The 18,331-nt window shown below is 40.5% G+C and overlaps 1 protein-coding gene across 1 annotated transcript in view; it reads right to left on the bottom strand.

The window, feature by feature from the left end:
- Positions 1-4,454: 4,454 nt before the first annotated feature.
- ANKRD26 (ankyrin repeat domain containing 26) overlaps positions 4,455-18,331 on the bottom strand; it is a 121,742-nt gene continuing 107,865 nt past the window's right edge. The window contains exons 30-36 of the mRNA XM_060244401.1: positions 17,181-17,293; positions 15,357-15,498; positions 13,898-14,188; positions 12,579-12,814; positions 11,812-12,058; positions 5,423-5,468; positions 4,455-4,682 (exon numbers count right to left, since the gene is read on the bottom strand). Coding sequence (XP_060100384.1) covers positions 4,534-4,682; positions 5,423-5,468; positions 11,812-12,058; positions 12,579-12,814; positions 13,898-14,188; positions 15,357-15,498; positions 17,181-17,293 — 1,224 coding nt within the window. The 3' untranslated portion in view covers positions 4,455-4,533. The remainder of the gene's footprint in view (positions 4,683-5,422; positions 5,469-11,811; positions 12,059-12,578; positions 12,815-13,897; positions 14,189-15,356; positions 15,499-17,180; positions 17,294-18,331) is intronic.

The raw sequence follows: 18,331 nt of genomic DNA, 5'->3' as shown, positions 1-18,331 counted from the left end.
CACTGATTCTGTTGAGAGGACCACTGGGGGGGGGGGGGATCACCAAGTACCTAAGAAAGCAGAAAATAATTAAGATGAAAGAGGCCCTTGTCTTATAAGCGCAGCATTGGTTAAGTCAAGCTGAAATGGGAACCTAAGAGGAGATCTACTGGACCATCAGTATTGTTTCACACAGCAGCTTCTGGATGTGGAGGTTCCTTTTATTTAGTATAGTTAGTAACTGATGAATTTATCCTCTGTAAATATCTAATTATTTTTAAAAAGTATAACATAGTCACTTTCACTAAGTCCACTAGCAGTGAATTCCACTATTTAATTACTCATTGAAAACTAGTGTTTTGGTCCATTCTGCAACACTTTCATCATCATGTGCACCTGAGCTCTATAGTTATGGGGAAAGAAAAAGCTCATTCCACTTTTTACCCTCTGTATAATCTTATATATAAAAGCCTAACATCCAGGCATTTTCCAGCTCTCTCATTGGCTGTGGTGCATACCACATCAGCCATTGGTCCGTGAACCAGTCAAGACAACTTGCATGCCATTGGCTGGGTCTGCTCCTCTCCCCTGCTCACTGCCGGCTCCAGGACAGATGAGGATTGGGCCACTGGGGAAAGTGCTAAACAGTAGAGAAATTGTCGCTGCCAAGGTTAGGTAGATTGTTGATGTCATGAAGTCTGCTGATATCAAGGTGACTGCAACCTGTATGGAGAGGCATAGCAGTCATGTTTGACTTTTCCATTTTTTAGTTGGGTGCTCAGCTGCTTATGACAATTCCCAAGTAGGGTGTAGAAATTAGGGGGCTGGCACACAACTCACCAAAGGGGATCTGGATTGCTTTCCCATGAGTCTGGGTGCATTAAGGCCTTTTCCCATAGGGCCAACTTTTAATCTAGCTACTCTTCCCTGTTTTGCCTTGGGTATGAGACTGTGACCACCTGACCTGAGCCAGGGCTATGGCCTTTTCCAAGGCATAACAGGCAGGAAGAGTGCTCATCATTTCATCTTCACCCTACGCTCCATATGCTTTTTAAAAAGTGCCATTTCCAGTAAGCCCTGAGGGGAAACTACTGTTTTTATTTACAACAGATTATCTACGAAGCCCACTAAGATGAGTCCTCTTTAAGAAGTGGCAAAAAGGGAGGGAAGAGCACTGAGGGAAAATGTCCCACATCATGTGACATTTGGATGGGAAAATCACTATCTCTGAAAGAGGGGAGCCCTCTTGGGAGTCTAGAAAACTTCTTTAAAAGCCACAAAAATGAACCTTATTTTATTCCCTCTCTTATTGCATATTATAAAACATATGGAACTCAGCACTTATGCCATGCAATTCTTGTTAAAAACCGAGTGTTTTTAAGATGCTGAAAAGCAAACTCTAAACTTGGTTAAGACAACATATAATGTTCAATTAGTTGATTAATTTTCATTATTTTGACAACTGTTTTTTGCTACACAAGGATAATTAAGCATGCTTCCAGTTGAGTTGAGCAGGGAGCGACAAGAAGCTAGTCATCGATTTATGGGAAGATCTGCATTCCCTTTTTCCGTAGAGCTGCAGTGACTACAGCCATGCATTGTGTGAACACATGTGAAGCTGTTGATATTCTGAATGGCAGGAACTGATACTGATGTGGTACAGCAGACCTTAGGAAACGTCAGTGTTGTGGGTGTACAGTTATATGGAAATACACATTGTTTAGGCCATCCAAGCCCCTGATGGAATAAGTGGAAGGGTAGTTTAAAGGGTGACGATTCAAAATTTGTTTTTGATGCACCAATTGAGACCCCTGAGAGCCATAATAGGTTGTTGTCCTTCATCCTTCTTTGGTACTAGGAAGTACTGGGAATAGTAGCCCTGGTGATGGAAAGGTGATGGTACTTCCTCTATGGCTCCTTTTGCTAGGAGAGTTTGTACTTCTTCCAAGGAGGACAGTGGATGGAGGAGCTGTGACAAAGTGGGAGTTTTTGGTTTTGTAACAAACTCTATGTTGTACCCCACCTGAACGATGGTAAGAACCCAGTGATCTGTTGTTATAGCCTCCCAGTCAATAAAGAAGGGGTGTAGGTGGGTCCCTATGGGTGGGGTGATGGATGGAACAGGGGTGTCTATGGTGTAAACCTGGAAATCGAAGAGATTGTTTTGACTTCTTGGTGGTGAATGGTTTAGCTTTTGAAGCATAAGACTGGGGCTGAGATTGCCATTTGGAGGGAAAGGATTTCTTTCTCCAGTTATCCTGATGCTATGGTGATTTTTTGGCATCTTGGGGTCTGAGGCTTCCACTGGCAGGGTTTTTGTGGATGCTGGGAATATGAATTAGAAGCTGCTACATTATGAGCCCGCTTGCAACCATCATCCACTGCTGCCAAAGTTTCATCCGTTGTTGTGTGGGAATAGTCTCTCCCCAATCAAATGGGAGGTCTTCAACGTTGGTTTTAACATCAGATTGTAGAGTAGTAGAATGCAGCCACACATGTCTCATGAAGGCTACTGCAGGGACCAGGGATCTGGATGAGTAGGATACTGCATTTTTCTTAGATAATTTATCTGTTCCAAACTCTTTTCAGTCTGGTTTCAGGCTACGGGACAGAGATTTAGCTGGCTTTAGTTGATGATCACTGTGTAAATGTAGACAAAGGCCAGGTTATTCCTACTGGATTTATCTGCTACCATTGATACAGTGGACCATGCCATCTTGTTGAGGAGCTTGGAGGCAGAAGTTGGCATCAGGGGTTGTGCATTAGAGTGGTTCAAATCATTCCTCATGGACGGGACTCAAAGAATTGCTGTTGGAGATCAGTATGGGGCCTATTCTATAAGGATTCCACAGGGTGCAATCCTATTCCTCATGGTTTTGAGTCTCTACTAGGCTTAATTTAAGGTACTGGTTATCACATACAAAGCTCTCCATGACCTTTGTCCACCATACCTGCAGGACTGTCTCTCCCTGGAGTATTGTGTTCAGTTTTGGGCACCACATTTTAAGAAGGATATAGGTAAGCTGGAACGGGTCCAGAGGAGGGCGACGAATATGGTGAGGGGTCTGGAGACAAAGTTCTATGAGGAAAGGTTGAAGGAGCTGGGGATGCTTAGCCTGGAGAGGAGGCGGCTGAGAGGTGATATGATCTCCATCTTCAAGTACTTGAAGAGCTGTCATATAGACGATGGTGTGGAAATGTTTTCTGTGGCCCTGGAAGGTAGGACCAGACCCAATGGGTTGAAATTAAATCAAAAGAGTTTCTGGCTCAACATTAGGAAGAACTTCTGGCCGTTAGAGCGATTCCTCAGTGGAACAGGCTTCCTTGGGAGGTGGTGGGTTCTCCTTCCTTGGAGGTTTTTAAACAGAGGATAGATGGCCATCTGACAGCAATGAATGGTTTAACTGCTTTATCTAACTTTTAACTTAATTTATGAACGTAACAATTATATTCTAACTGTTTTTATAGTAATGATTGTATTTTACTGTAATCATGGTATACACCATATCCTGTGAGCCGCCCTGAGCCTGCCTTCGGCGGGGGAGGGTGGGATATAAAAATAAATTTATTATTATTTATTATTATTATTATGAAGATTCTGTGAATTTAGGGGGAGGTGTTTGTGAGTTTCCTGCATTGTGCAGGGGGTTGGACTAGATGACCCTAGAGGTCCCTTCCAACTCTGTGATTCTATGATTCCCTTGATGCTCCACCATGACAGCTTTGCTCATCTGAGCCAAGTACCACATTGCATATGGGCAAAAACAACAACTGCCCTGTACGCATGCATTCTCTGTTGTGGCCTCCACCTTATGGAATGGCCTTCCTGATTTCCCACCTTCCTGGATTTCTATAAGCTATGCAAAGATTAATTATTCAACAGAGGTTTTTTTGTGCAGGAAATAAGGCTGCACTGTACCAATATGATTCAAAAAGAAACTTGACATAAAGGATTGGGGACTGTACTCTATACTATCTGTAACTGTAAGCAGGTTGCTTTCGTTTGCATGTCATGTTAATACTTACACTGCACCTCAGGGTCCCCCAAACGTTTTGAGCTTTCGGGCACCTTTAGAATACTGATGCAGTGTGGTAGTCTCTGCCATGAAATGGCTGCAGCTAGAGGTAGAGCTAGCCACAGAATGGCTGCAGCAGCTTACTTTCAGTCAGTGAAGATCCTTGTACTGTACTGGTAGTTGTGGCCAATGCAACACTTTTTAATAATCCACAGAGCCGATCAGAAACTTTGCAGGACAAAAGCCCAACCTGGCCCTGCCCACTTTCTTAAAAAACACTTGGCAGGCACCAGAAAAAGTTTAGGCAGGTATCATGGCATCCATGGGCACCACATTCAGGACCCCTACTGTACTTCAGTTCTGGTAGGCTGATCGTATAGATTTCTTCTATATAATCCACCGTGAGTCCCAGTAAGAAAGGCAAATTATAAATAATGTAAATAAAGAATTAAAAATACATTTTTAACTATAGCAAGTTTTACTTGTGTATTCAGGCAATATAAAGTTACATAAAACTATCTACCAGTTTACAACAGATTTAAATCACGTAATTTTTCTTCAACACGTCTAGGTATTGCTGCATCGCCTTTGAGATGTCATCTTGTTCCATATTTAAGTTTTTTGAAAATCCATCAATTGATCCCACAGGGGTGATTCTAACTGATTCAACATCGAGTTCAGCAGTGGCTGAAAAACAAAATGAAAACTAATGCTTTCAAACGGGTTCACAGAAAACACTGATATGACATCCCTGGCAACAATATAATGTAAGAACAGTTCTAAAAATAATTAATTTTTTGGAACAAACGCGGAAAATACCGAGTTTTGCTAGGACAGAACAGAAGCCAGATATCTGAGAATCATTGAGTAATTTGCAAAAGTTCCCCTGGCACTCCCTACCGTATTTCAGTTACAATTTTCAATATATGGTAGTCATGGATCATATATTGGACACTCAACAGGATTGCTTTATAATTGGATGTAGAAGAAGACAGCACGACTCTCAAACACAGAGCACTATCACAAACCTTTGGAAGGTAAGTGGCAGTAATTCAGCATACATGTACGTGTACCCAGTAATTCAGCATACATGTACATGTACCCTGTGTAGGGGTGGGCTGGGCTGAGCCGCACATTCTTTGTTCAAGAATGTGTGGTTTGGTCTGCCCCTTGCGCGGCCCTCTCCTGCTTCAGAGGGAGCTAAGCAGGCACCGCAGGGATTGGCGTGAGCGGGGACGGGTTGCCCGCCCCTGTGGCGAGGTGGCGCCTCAGGCAGCCACCTACCTCGCTGACTCCCAAGTGCCGGCCCTGGTGAGCTGACTCTTATATTTGCACAAGAGCAGTGAATACTTTTAGCACCTTCATAGCAGGAAGAGATGTAAAAGTTCTAGTACACAGTTTACTGACATACTGGTTCGCTGACATACCTTGGTCTAGTTCTCTGGTGATATGTTTTTCTAGTTCCACTCGCATCTGAAATTACATTTAGGTCGTAGTTAACATTTTATATCTATAAAATAAAAGATGGCAATGTACACCGATGACAAAATGCGAACACATCAAGCTACATGTTGGGTCAAGTATTTTCCCTCAGTTTTTTTATGCCAGCTTTCACCTACCCTTGAAATCTTTTTTACTTAACTGCAACCAACTTGATAACAAAAGGGAGACATGGGTTGCATGACAGTATTTGAGAACCACCTCCCCACTGTACGTTAAACATAAAAAATTAAGGTCTGTTTGAAGGCTGGAACGTAACTATTACATATTAAAGATGGAGATGCTGAGGAGAAGGTAATTGACCAAGGACTTATAACAACTTTACATTGCTAGAGACATTCTTTTGTTACTTGCAAGTAGTCTGGAGTGGTGTTTTGAGAAAGTGGTAATTTTGGTTGCTTTGAAAATCAATTGCTTTGGATAGAACTGGCACAGAAAATGGAAATGTTAGTTTCTTAAACAAACTGATAACATTGAGTGATCTACTGAAACTCTGACAATCTATATTAAGGGAAACCATCATAATTTTTGGGTCTCTGTTTTTTTTTTCCTCTTACAACTCAATGAAATGCATGCTTACTCAGAAGTTCTACTGCTTTCAGTGGAACCTACTCTCAAGTAAACTTTAGTATGAAAGACAGTTCTATATGCCACCCTTCCTGGCTACACAACAACATCCATTATATATCAGTTTGATTCTCAATGGCTCTGTTGACGGTGAGACAGTGCTTGCAAAACTCACTAAAAAGATTTCTAGTGGAGAGGATAGATCAGATGCCTGAGGTATAAAAATTATAGCTACAATTCCTGTTGACTTTAAAAACAGAAGTTTGCCTCTGTTGTTTTCATTAGCATAGCTCTTAGGATTGGATCCTGTGGATCCATTCTGCTAATGATGATAGTGCTTTCCTCAGGTACAAGGAGCCCCAGTCTGAGGCAAGAGTCTCTGGTCAAGTCTTTAGCCTAAAATGTAATGCAGAATTATAAACTGAAATGTCATGGTAGTCATATTTGCCAAGCACAAAGAGTAACACCATTAAACTTTGCCAAAGACTACACACCTTGTTAAGTATCTGGTTGTAGAGAAGAGAAAGAAGAAACAGACTTTTGATCAAGGAGCTGAAGAAGTAAAGAACAAGTGATAAATGTATAGTTCTTGAAGACTGAAATGAAAACGACCAGTTTAAGAATATGAATTTACCTATAATATTAAAGAATTCAGACCTACTCTAGGAATGTAATTGTGTGTATTCACTTAGGACAAAATCCCACTGAGTAAACAAGCACAGCATTTGACAAGACTATAAAAATGCACTGAGAAATAAGCAGACATGGAGTTGTTAATGAGCACTACCAACTTTTAAAAGAAGCCGTCTGATAGCAATGTTGATCCTGGGAACTTAGGGAGAGGTATTTGTGAATTTCCTGCATTGTGCAGGGGGTTAGATTAGATGACCCTGGGGGGTTCCTTCCGACTCAATGATTCTAAGCAAAACATGGTGGATCTAAATCGAGAACAGTGGTAGTTTCCACAGCGATGTAATAGGTAGCTAAGCTGGATAACTGATTGCAAAATTAACAGTTGTGGAACTGGAGTCTCCCAAATATACTTGGAATTTTTTGGATATTGAAAAATGGATCCTGAAAAATCCTGTAAATATTTGGGATTAACTGGGAATATCTGGAGCCAGCAATTGCAGGCTCTCAGGACTGTTTTCCCCCCTCCTCCCCCAGTGTTTCTATGTATCCTGTGGCTTGTATTGGCTGAGAGTCTGAAGTGTCTTTGTTGTTTTTTAAAAGTTCATTGTTTGCTGATTTGTGTCAGGTTGGCCTTGTTTGTGGATGTTTTCATTTTACATTCAGATTCTTGCGTTTTACAGAAGTTCAGATTCTTGCATTTTACATTGTTTAGACTTAGCAATATCCAATTTTACATTTTTGTGTCTTTTTTCCTCCATAGGAAACAACAGAGGATGGCTGGGGACCTGAACTTTGTTCAGGGAATCATAGAACTGGACCCTTGGTCTAATTTACTTGAACTTTAGGGTTGTTTAAAGGGCAAGCACCTGCAGCTCCCCTGTAATTGTGGTGCCAGTACCTTTATAAACATGCCTCACCCACCTGGAAATATCGCCTGTGGCGGAACCGGCCCGATTCTGCCTTCAGACCCGGTCCCGTCAGCTCCCTATTGAGTCGCCAACTCCTGGAGGGAGCTATTTCTCCTCCTGCCCCTTGGGCTTGCTGCCACCACCTGCTCAGTCCCGGGGTTCAGATTGAGAGGAACAGGACTCCCAATCCCCCTCTCCAGCTGTGAGGCTAGGCCTCCAGGTCCTCTGCCACCCTGTACTTGGGTTTCACAGAGACCTCAGCACTTCTTTGGGGCACCCCTGGAGGATTGGCACCTTATCCAACTGCATGCCTTCCCCCTTTCCTGGGGCCCCCTTCCTAAAAACAGCGTGGTCTAAAGCGGTTTGGGGATCTATGTGGTACAGAGATTGACTGCCAGCATTTAAACAGTAAAAATATATTTATTTAAAAAGAGAACGAGATAGGAAAAGAAAAACAAAACAAAAACAGTTGCATTTAAAAAGTTAGCACAGCACAGCACACAGCATAACAAAGAAAAGTTGATTATAAACGCATCCTGCTGGCCCTGATCTAAACTTGCCCTGTCTTGTGAATTACTTACTTAGTCCGCCTGCCTGGGCCCTCCCAGGCAGGAGCCTCCATTGCTCACCACATGCTCGCTCGAGCCCCAGTTCAAATCTGGCTTCTCTTCCTGCCTAACACATGCAAGGAACAACAGCACTTCCTGCCTCTCTAGGAGATTTTCCCCCTAACATTGTTGGTTTGGCTCTGGAAGGGAGGGGGGGAGTGAGGGGAAGGCTACAAAGCCGGCTGAGGGATTTACTGACCCCTGCCAAATGAAGCACCACCACTGACTAAAATGGCGTTTCTCCACATCGCCCAAAGGGAATAGTGCAACCAAAACAATCAGAAACCCGAGTGAGGGGGAAAACCACCAGGATCCAAATACCATACCAGTATTTGGAACCTAGGAAACTGCGAATACAATATTTTTTTACTCTCATATATCCACAAACTACCCCTTTTCTCTTTGCTGCACACCTCTAGTGAGAAGCATATATTCTACCCCAAGCTCCTCTGAGGATGGTGGAGGGGATGTGAGTGCAGCTCTCGATACAGCTTCTAAATTAACTGCCTCATAATACAAAGCAAGATCTGGTACTTCCATACCTCCTCGACAAGTCAATCTGTGCATTATACTGTGACACATCCTTGGCTTTTTATATGCCCAAGGAAACTTATTGAGATCCCTTTGCGATTCTGCCAGAACTCCTGGCAATATTTCAACGGGCAGAGTTCTGAATAAAAATAAATATCTTGGTAAAACAACATTTTTAATTAATGAAATCTATCTGACCATGTTAGCTCTTGCTTATTCCATGTTTGATTTTTTTTTATTTCTTGGTGCAATCTCACAAAATTAAAATGAAATAGTTCTATCAAATCGAGAGGGATACGTATGCCCAAGTATTTACTAGCTTTCTAAGTCCAATTAAATTTAAAATTATTCTTAAGTACACGTACAGTTGTATTTTTTTAAGTTAATTGGAAATAGTTCAGATTTTGATTAATAGACAGTCCTGAGATTTTACCAAATTGAAAAGTTATTGATTGTATTTCATTCAGTGAGTCTAACGGTCTCGTGCAATGTGAGTCTAAGGGTTAGATCATCAGCATAGAAACTAATCTTATATGTTGTATTTCCTAAAGTGATCCCATGAACCTTTTGATTTCATCTTATAGCTTCTGCTAAAGGTTCAACTGCAAAAAAAAAAAGAGGCAGATAATGGGCACCCTTGTCTGGTACCCTTTTGTAATTTCAATAAAATGGGATAAAAAGTTGTTAGTTTTAATTCTATCCACCAGTTTTTCATATATATCTCCAACAGCATTTAAGAATTTCTGGCCAAAACCCATCAATTCTAAAAAAAGCTGTTGAAAGCTTTTTCCACGTTTAGCAGTAATAGAATAGCTTCTTCTTGTGTAACCCTACAATGATAAATAAGATTTAAAGTTTTCCAAATATTATCAGCTAGATTTCATTTTGGCAAAAAGCCAGTTTGATCCATATTAATATAATTTGGTAAAATCTGTTTTAGTCTTTTGGCCAGTAATTTAGAAAAAAAATTCCCATCAGTGTTTAAAAGTGAAATAGGTCTGTACGAGGACATATCAGTAAGGTTTTTGTTAGGCTTAGAGAAAACCACTATAGTAGTTTCCACCCATGTTGGTGGCATCTGACCAGTTTCCAAGATATAATTACACAAGTTTACTAGAGGATCAGCTAATTCATTTTTAAAAACTTTATAGAACTTATTTGGGTACCCTGTTGTGTTATTTTTTAATGTGCTAATACTGTCTAGTACTTCCTTTTCCATTATTTTTGAGTTTAACAATTATTTATGTTAATTTTTGAGTTTAGAAAGCAAGTTTGATTTCTGCAAAAAATCTGTGATCATTAATTCATCTGGGTGTTTAGATTAATACAATGTTTTATAATATTCTGCAAAACAGGTAGCTATTTTATTTGAATCTGTTTGATGTGTTCCTCTCTTGTCTGATTAAGTAAATTTGACTAGCAGGTCTCTTCTCTTTAACTTGTCAGGACAATAGTCTTAGAGTTTAGCAGTCCTCTGCCAGTGCCTTTGTTTTATATAAATAAGTTGTTTTTGTATTTTCATTGTTTCTATAGCTTCTAAAACTTTACGTTCAGCCTGCAACTTTTAAGATATTTGCTTACTTCCTGTGGTTTTATGTTGTGTTTCTATGTCTTTTATATTCTGCAATAAAGTATTGATTTTTTTTTCTCTCCTTTCTTTCCTTAGATTGGATGAAATAGAAATCAAAGAGCCTCTAATGGTAGCTTTCATGGCTTCCCAATTAATTATTTGTGATGTATCTTCAGGTTTGTTTAATAAAAACACTGTTTAATTTCAGAAACTATTTGTGTCCTTACTGATTCTTGTGATAGAAGAGATTTGTCCCAAACCCAAGTAAATTCTGTAGATTTAATTCTCATTTTTCCCATTGTTCCTAAGACAGGTGCATGGTCTGACCAAAGTACAGGACCTATTTCTGTCTCTATAAACCATCTTACCAAGGGTTGAGATACTAAGATATAGTCTTATCTTGAATAAGAATGAGACCTCGGGGAATAAGAGGTATAATCTCTAACAGTTTCATGCTGAAGACGCCAAATGTTTTCCCTTCCAGAATCACTGTTCTATCTCTTAAGAGTTGCAGTTCTTCTTGCATCTGCTGCCCAAATTCTTGATTTGTCAGGCTTAAACTGTATGCAATTTCAGCCTTCTGAGACACGTTCATAATAGCTGCAGATAAGTCAGCGATTTGGTCAGTCCCTGGCTTAAAATACTTGCAAGTTTGTCAAAGATTGTGTTTAAAATTGAAGCCTCCATAAGCTTCAAAGAGTTTTGAAGCGATTCTTGTAATGCCTGAATTGATGTAGCTTCAAGATTAGGCAATTCCTGTGGTTTCGGAGCTCCGGATGCCATATTTGTTGCTGACTTTCTTTCAGAGGCTGTGCTCCTGCTGGGCAACTTAGGAGTAAAAAGCAAGCATGGAGGCTGCACGAGGGGCTTATTTTGTGCTGCTTTTAATGAGCCTGTCTTCCCCATTAAAAGAGCTAAGTTTTAGAGCTAAAACCACTGTGGAGAGGGGGGACTAGAGGAGCAGATCTGGCGTCCTACACAGCGCCCCACCCCCCAAGATAGTTATCCTGATGCAACTGTAGCCTTGATGGATATGGAGTCCCTTGTACTTAATTTTCTACTTAGTATACAAACTGAAATTCTTGAATTGCTAACACTGAGGCATTCATGTTTGAAAGCTTAGGAAATTGAGCTATGATGATTCGTTGTAAGTGCAAATAAAAGCGTACTTTACATAACAGGTAAAGTGCATCTTCAAAATCAACATTGGGCTGTGCCTTTAAAATGAACATTGGGGCTGTACGATAAGCAAGGTGTGTTACATGCTTGTAGGCCTTAACACTACTATATGGCATCACACATCTTCCATGAAAACTTTGTTCTCCTTCCTTGGTTTAACTCCTCTCTTAGTGTTAAAATACTTAAAGGAGCTAAAAAAAGTCAAGGACTTAAAGCGTGCCTATTGAAATGAAGCAGCCATTCCTGTGAACATGACCCAAGATGAGAGAATTAAATAAATAATTTAAAAAAAGATTACAATGACATTAGCTATTACTAACCTTTGCCAAGTAAGCTTCCACTCTATTTTTTGAGGACAATGCATTTCCAGATGGGTTCATGAATCCTCCTCCAACACTAAGAGTTCTATTTAATGCTATATTACTACTAAGATTTCCAAACGGAACTGTTTCAAAGACTGGATTTGCTGAAAGGCTTCCACTTACAAAGCCACTGGTAAGTAAAGACTTGTTTCTCTGTCGTTCATGAAGGAGCTTGGCATTGGCTTCTGATAATTTCTCATTAGTTCTGTAAGAAGTTCAGCAGAGGGCAAATGGTTAATGGACCATCTTTAAAGGACACACATTTTGTACTCAGGATACTCTGTGTATATATACATAAGTTTCTGCATGTCTGAAGACCAAACACTGTGATTTCACTGCTGCTACCCTCATGCCCCTTCAGACGGAGCTTCCATCACAATCCTTACCTCTCTCTCTCTTTTTTGTTTGCCAGCCCACCAGCCTCTTCATAGATACTGTATTTAATTCAGCACTTTGGGTAAAACTTCACCTACCCCCAGTGTAATATAATGATAAAAAGAGAGTGTCTATGTTGTTAGAAAGACAACAGATTCTCAGTGCTCCAGAGGGACATGTTTGGCATTTGTGAGAAAAGTCTAATGCTGCAGTTAGCTAAACCATTTTTCATTGTGTGCTCTGTACCAAACGAGATTTCCTGATCTGATTCACATCACAGTAAAGGAAACACGGAAGAATGTCTCAAGACAACAACCGTAATGTTTTCCCACACAAGACCTCTGACTTACCGATCCAGTTTGTTTCCCAAAGCCTTCCTAATTTTCAGCTCTTCTAAATACAGCCCTTTGTATCTTTCCAGTTCTGTATGTGTAGACTCTCTACGAATGATATTGTCTTGCTGACTGTTCTTTAGTCTGGCCAACTCAGATTCCAGTTCACTAATTCTGTATTCCAGTTGATTTTTCACAGACGCATTATTAGCAGCTCTTATTTGTTCCAAAGTTTCTTGTGAGGCCGCCTGTGTCTAGGACATATAATACTATATTATTAGCTAAAAGAAAAAAAAAATATTCACCCCTTTCAACCAAATGTCAATAAACACAAGTAGAACTACAAAGATTAGATAGAGACATCTATCCCAGAATAAATTCCCTCTCCCATTTCCATGCCCCTAATTCACTACTCATACTCCTCCTATACTCCAACTTTACTAGAGCATTCGTGTTTCATCAGGAGTGGAAGTCTTGTTCTGCTGATGGAAATGCCTTCCATTAGCAGAGATTCACTGCGGGATCCAAGCCAGAATGTTAACTGGGTGGCATCAGTAAAATATAGTCAAGTAAAGTCAAATTATTGGCATCAAATATATGAATATATATATATCAGAGCAAATTAGTTAAAAAAAGTAAAATGGAACAATTGCGTACATATACATCTGAGTAAGCATAAACATAAAGTGTTTCTATGAGATCCTTTGGCGTCCCTTTAAACAGAGTAAAGAAACTTGGCCACCTTCTCAGTGACACTAGATGAAGAATCGTTCAAAAGCCTATAGACCTTAAGTGCATCAGAACAATCACCCATGCTAACTAAAAGAGGATGTAAATATTTGTGACACAGATCTGTATACAAGTGTCAATAAAAAAGAATGTGAGTAATTGACTCAATACATTTTTGTTTACAGAGGCAGTATCTGACTGAGTAGGCTGTCTTGTTGAATCTGCTATAAAGAATGGCAGAGGGCATGGCATTACATCTGGCAAGAGAAAAAGCTCTATGCTGCTGTGGCACCTGCAAAATGGATAGGTATGAGGCCATTTTCCCAGTACTGAGAGGGATCTCAAAGCTCAGTAAGGAACAAGTTTTCTTAGCCAGACTGTATAGTTTTAGCACTCAATATTTAGCAACCTGTTTTTAATTTGTTGAACTGTGGCAGTGAAGGACAGCATGGACAGTAGTTCTAGAGATAAACCCATTGCTTTGAAATTTTTTCTCAATATCCGCTGACCAATTTCTCAATATGTGCTGACCAATCAGAGAGCATTTGATAAAATCTTTTTTTTAAAATATAAAAGATTATCTTAACTACAGGGTTATAAGAAATTACCTGCAAAAACAAATTGACTTCTTCAAGTTTTTGCCTGATTTCTTGCCTAGCTCGCTCTTCAACTTCTCTCTTGTATTGTTCTCTTTGACTGTAGTCCATCATATTACTCTGTACATAACGTTTGAGATTAGCTACTTCATCTTCTAGCTGCAGTTTGTTTTTCTCCAGTTTCTCATGATCCTTATGGAGTATCTTCACAGAAGTCAACTGTTCTTGCAAATCACAATTTATAGATTCTAATTGAGTACACCTAGTTGACTCAACCTCCAGTTGGTGAGAAAGTTCTTCTATCTGAAGGAAACAAATGCTCATGATCTCAAAACAGGGAACTTGTTAGAATCAACTAAATCAGATAAAGGTTAAATATTTGTATACTAATATTGTGGACTATGCTATTTGCCCCACTTAACTATTTACTGCAAAGATGGTTACACTTTTAGAGACATTTGCTGTGTGGCTGTACTAAAACAAGTAAGTAAACATATGAGGAGGCATGAGAATGTATAGAAGACAAGAGATTGGATTTATATCCCACCTTTCACTCAGTGTCTCAGAGCAATCTCCTTTCCCTTCATCTCCTCCCAATAGACACCCTGTGAGGTAGGTGAGGCTGAGAGAGCTCTTTCAAGAACTGTGACTGACCCAAGGTCACTCAGCAGTTGCATGTGGAGAAGTGGGGAATCAATTAGGGGAGAGGAAATCCCATTAATTCCTCCACTGGCCCCTGCTACCACCCTCTTGCTGCAGTTTGCACCCACCTTCCCTCTGATCCATTTATGCTCCCCATATGTCTTTCAGTCCCTTGGTGACTCACACTCCTCCCTTTTTCATATAATAATTATTGATTAAGCACATTCACACACATTAACAGCTACAGTTTTTCAGATATATAGGCACCTGTTTCCTCCTCCTTTTCTGTAAACTCAGATGCCCACCTGCTCTTTTTCCTTCCCCACTGTTTATCACCACCTGCTCTCCTGCCCCTTGCCAGCTCTCCTTCCACACCACAGTCCCCCAAGGTGTCTCCCCTCTTGCTTTGAGTCTTCTCCTTTCACCTGTTCCCCCCCAACCCCCCCTCCTTTTTTGCATCCTTTTTGATTCTCCCCAGACTTGGCTACTCTCTATTCTCCCCTTCCCTACCCTTTCACTTCCTCTCCCTACTAGCAATATACTCTCTTATTTCCACTAAAGAGTCCTATTTTTGTTGCTATCACCTAATTTTTTGCCTCCTCTATAACACCTCTGTTGAGGAAGAGTTAGCCTGCAAACCTTAAAAAAACCCTTTCATATTTTTCTGCATAACTCAAAAGTTTACAGAAACATAAGCCTTAACTCTATCAAGATTTTTAACCTCTGGGGGGGTGGGGGGGGGTGGGAGGGAAGGACACATTTTTATTAGCTATATGATGTTCAGTTCATAAAAGGTAATAATTATATGAAAGCAAACACTAGAATATACCTTTGTTTTTAGCTTTCCAACTTCTATGTCTATTTCTGAGTATCTGGTCTTCATTGCTCCTGAAAGGATAGTTTGAGATGAGTTCTCCCCACTCTCATATTCTTTCATTTTCTTTTTAGTTGTTTTTAAAAGCTTCTTAATTCTGCAGGATAAAAATTATTGAAAACCATTGAAAAAAAACCACTGATGAGAAAAAAAAATGGAGTAAATTTTGTTTTCATTTCTGAAAGTGAGCTATGAAGAATTTTAATGTCCACCCATAGGGGCATTCTTTGCTGGAGAATGTAAAAGAACTTTGCTGAATGAAAACTGTAAAGTAGAGTGACTTCAACGTGTTCTTTGCTTAATACCCAATTTTAGAATCATCATAGACTCAAATGGAGTAAATTCTGGCACTGTACCGGAAATGCACTAATGAAGTGCATGTTAATTTCATTGGCTGAAGTGATCATCTTTGGCAGTGATAGCAGCAGCAATTCAATAGATGACAGGAAACAGTAGCTGTCCTTCATTCCCCATCATTGTGGGGCTGCCTCCATCTTCTTTCACTCTGGAGGCTAAGTATCTTTGGTCACTGCTTACCCAGACACTCAGTGCCTATTCCACTCTTTGATTACACAGATTCTGAATTTATTTTTATCTATTATGATAGGGAGCCTTGCAAGGACTTTAAAAATGATATCCTAAGCTGATCCACTCAGACTACTACTAAGGTCTATTCAATGGAGTTTATTCCCAGGGAAGTATTAGAACTGTACTAAAAAGGATGGAAATTCCATTTCCTCTCTGCCTTTTACTTATTCTCCTGGGTCTGGCTTTGCTTCTCAACCTTACAATGGCTCTGTTCTTACCTCAACATGTATGCACTGACTCCAACACCATTTCCTTCCCCCCTCATTTCCTCCTGGTGTTTGTGGCCACTGCTGCAATGTCATGCACATTTTGGGATGCTACAGCAACCCAGAATGCCAGCTAAGCTCCAGAAGTTGTATGTGTGTGTGGTGTCTGAGCATGTTCAGTCATAGCTCTGAATGTTTGCTTGTTTCGTGGGGGCATGTTAACTCATATTTTTTAACAGATGCAATCAGGGCTTGAATTCAGCAGGAGCTCACAGGAGTGCAGCTCCTGTACCTCCAGCCAGGGTCTCCATGCATTGGGGAGCTGCACATAGATCCTGAGGCATATGCAAATGAGATATGTTACTGAGTTCCTGCACCTTTTTTCTACAAAATAACCCCTGGATGCAATGGGCGTTTTCGCACAGGGCTTACCCCGGAGAGACGTCCCTCTTCACCGCGCAGCGTCTGCGCGGATTTCGCACCAACTGCTCCGCAGAGCCGTGGCTTTTGCGTCGCAAATGTAAACTGGTTTTTGGCGGTTTACATTTGCGACGCAAAAGCCGCGGCACTTCGCGGCTCTTCCTGGTTCTGCGGAGTAGTTGGTGCGAAATCCGTGCAGACGCTGCACGGTGAAGAGGGACGTCGCTCCGGGGTAAGCCCTGTGTGAAAACGCCCAATGTTTCTGTAAAGCTGATTGTACTTGGAACTAGCTCCATTTTGAAGATTTTTTTATCCACATGGGGCCAGCTCTTAGACATTAGATATGATGTTTACATCCTGTTTTCAAAAGAAAAAGGTTTAAGAAAATGAGAAATTAGACTTGCGCATATTCTCTAGAGGAAAGTAGGATAGAATCCCAACCCTCTTGCATATTATCTATGAATGTAATTTGCAACGTAATAAGAATGATGCATTTCAAGCAGAAATTGTATAAACCAAAGCATCCACTTCTTTATTACTTTCTGAACAACTGAAGTCTACTTACCCATTGCATTCTTTTTGTAATTCAATGTTTCTCTTCATTTCTTGACCTAGCCGAATTTCCACTGAGCGTTTTAATTCTGCCAATTTTTTCACCTTCTTCTTTTCATTGTCAAACTGTTCAAAAACAAAGAATAAGTAAATAATTTATGCAAACCTAACACAAATTCACATCCTACATTACTGTTGTATAAAAACCTTCTATGTTTTAGATCCTCAAGCTCTTATCTTCTAATGGCCATCCTTTTTCTCCGGTGCTGGAGTAACATACTCCTCTGCTAGTGGTAGTGGAATGGAACTGTACGATCTAACCAGATTGGATGCACCCCCTTCCACATGGAGAAAGTGTCTCACAGAAAGTTTATGAACATTACGCAAGAGAACTAAAATGAAGAAATTCTTCTACAGCAGAAATTCTCAGTTGTGTCCAACTGCCATCACTTAAAGCATCAGAGTAACCCCTAGCAGTACTGACACCGTCTAGGTAAGTAAGCTGCCATACTTCTATATTTTAATTTTTTGTTGAGAAAGGTTATTATATGGAAGCTAGAAAAACAGGTTACTTACCTGTGACTAATGATCTTCAAGTGGCCATCTGTGTATTCACACCCTTGGGACTCAAGGTGTGCCGACCCCAATAATTGATTTCTAAGCTCCACAGTGAGGATTTGTTACGCCCTTTCCTCTGAGCATTCCTAGGAACTCCACTGTGTATGCCCAGGAAGTGGGACACAGAGATCCCCGCCAGTTTCTTCTGACCACTGATCAACCAGATACAACAACTTCTAGACTGACAGCAGACACGGAAGGTGGTTGGGTGGTATGGATCCACAGATGGCCACTCAAAGATCATCAGTTACAGGTAAGCAATCTGTTTATTTTATTTGTGATCTCTGTGCATCACACCTGTGGGAGAGTAGCAAGCTCCGTCCTTCCTGGAGGAGAGTGCTGGCATCATCTCAACTGCAGTCTAATTGAAGAACCAAACACCTCACTGTTGCCCGTCACCTCTTGCAGATATCCAGAGCTTAATGTTTCACAAATGTGTTTGCTGTGGCCCAGATAGCTGCCTTACAGATTTCGTGGAAAGGTAAGAAATGTAGTGGACATGGCAATCACTCTTGTGGAAAGAGCGCTCACTGGTCTTGCAAGGGG

The sequence above is a fragment of the Heteronotia binoei genome, chromosome 8 (assembly GCF_032191835.1).
Source record: "Heteronotia binoei isolate CCM8104 ecotype False Entrance Well chromosome 8, APGP_CSIRO_Hbin_v1, whole genome shotgun sequence".
Taxonomy (NCBI): domain Eukaryota; kingdom Metazoa; phylum Chordata; class Lepidosauria; order Squamata; family Gekkonidae; genus Heteronotia; species Heteronotia binoei.
This window is presented reverse-complemented; position numbering and strand designations above follow the sequence as displayed.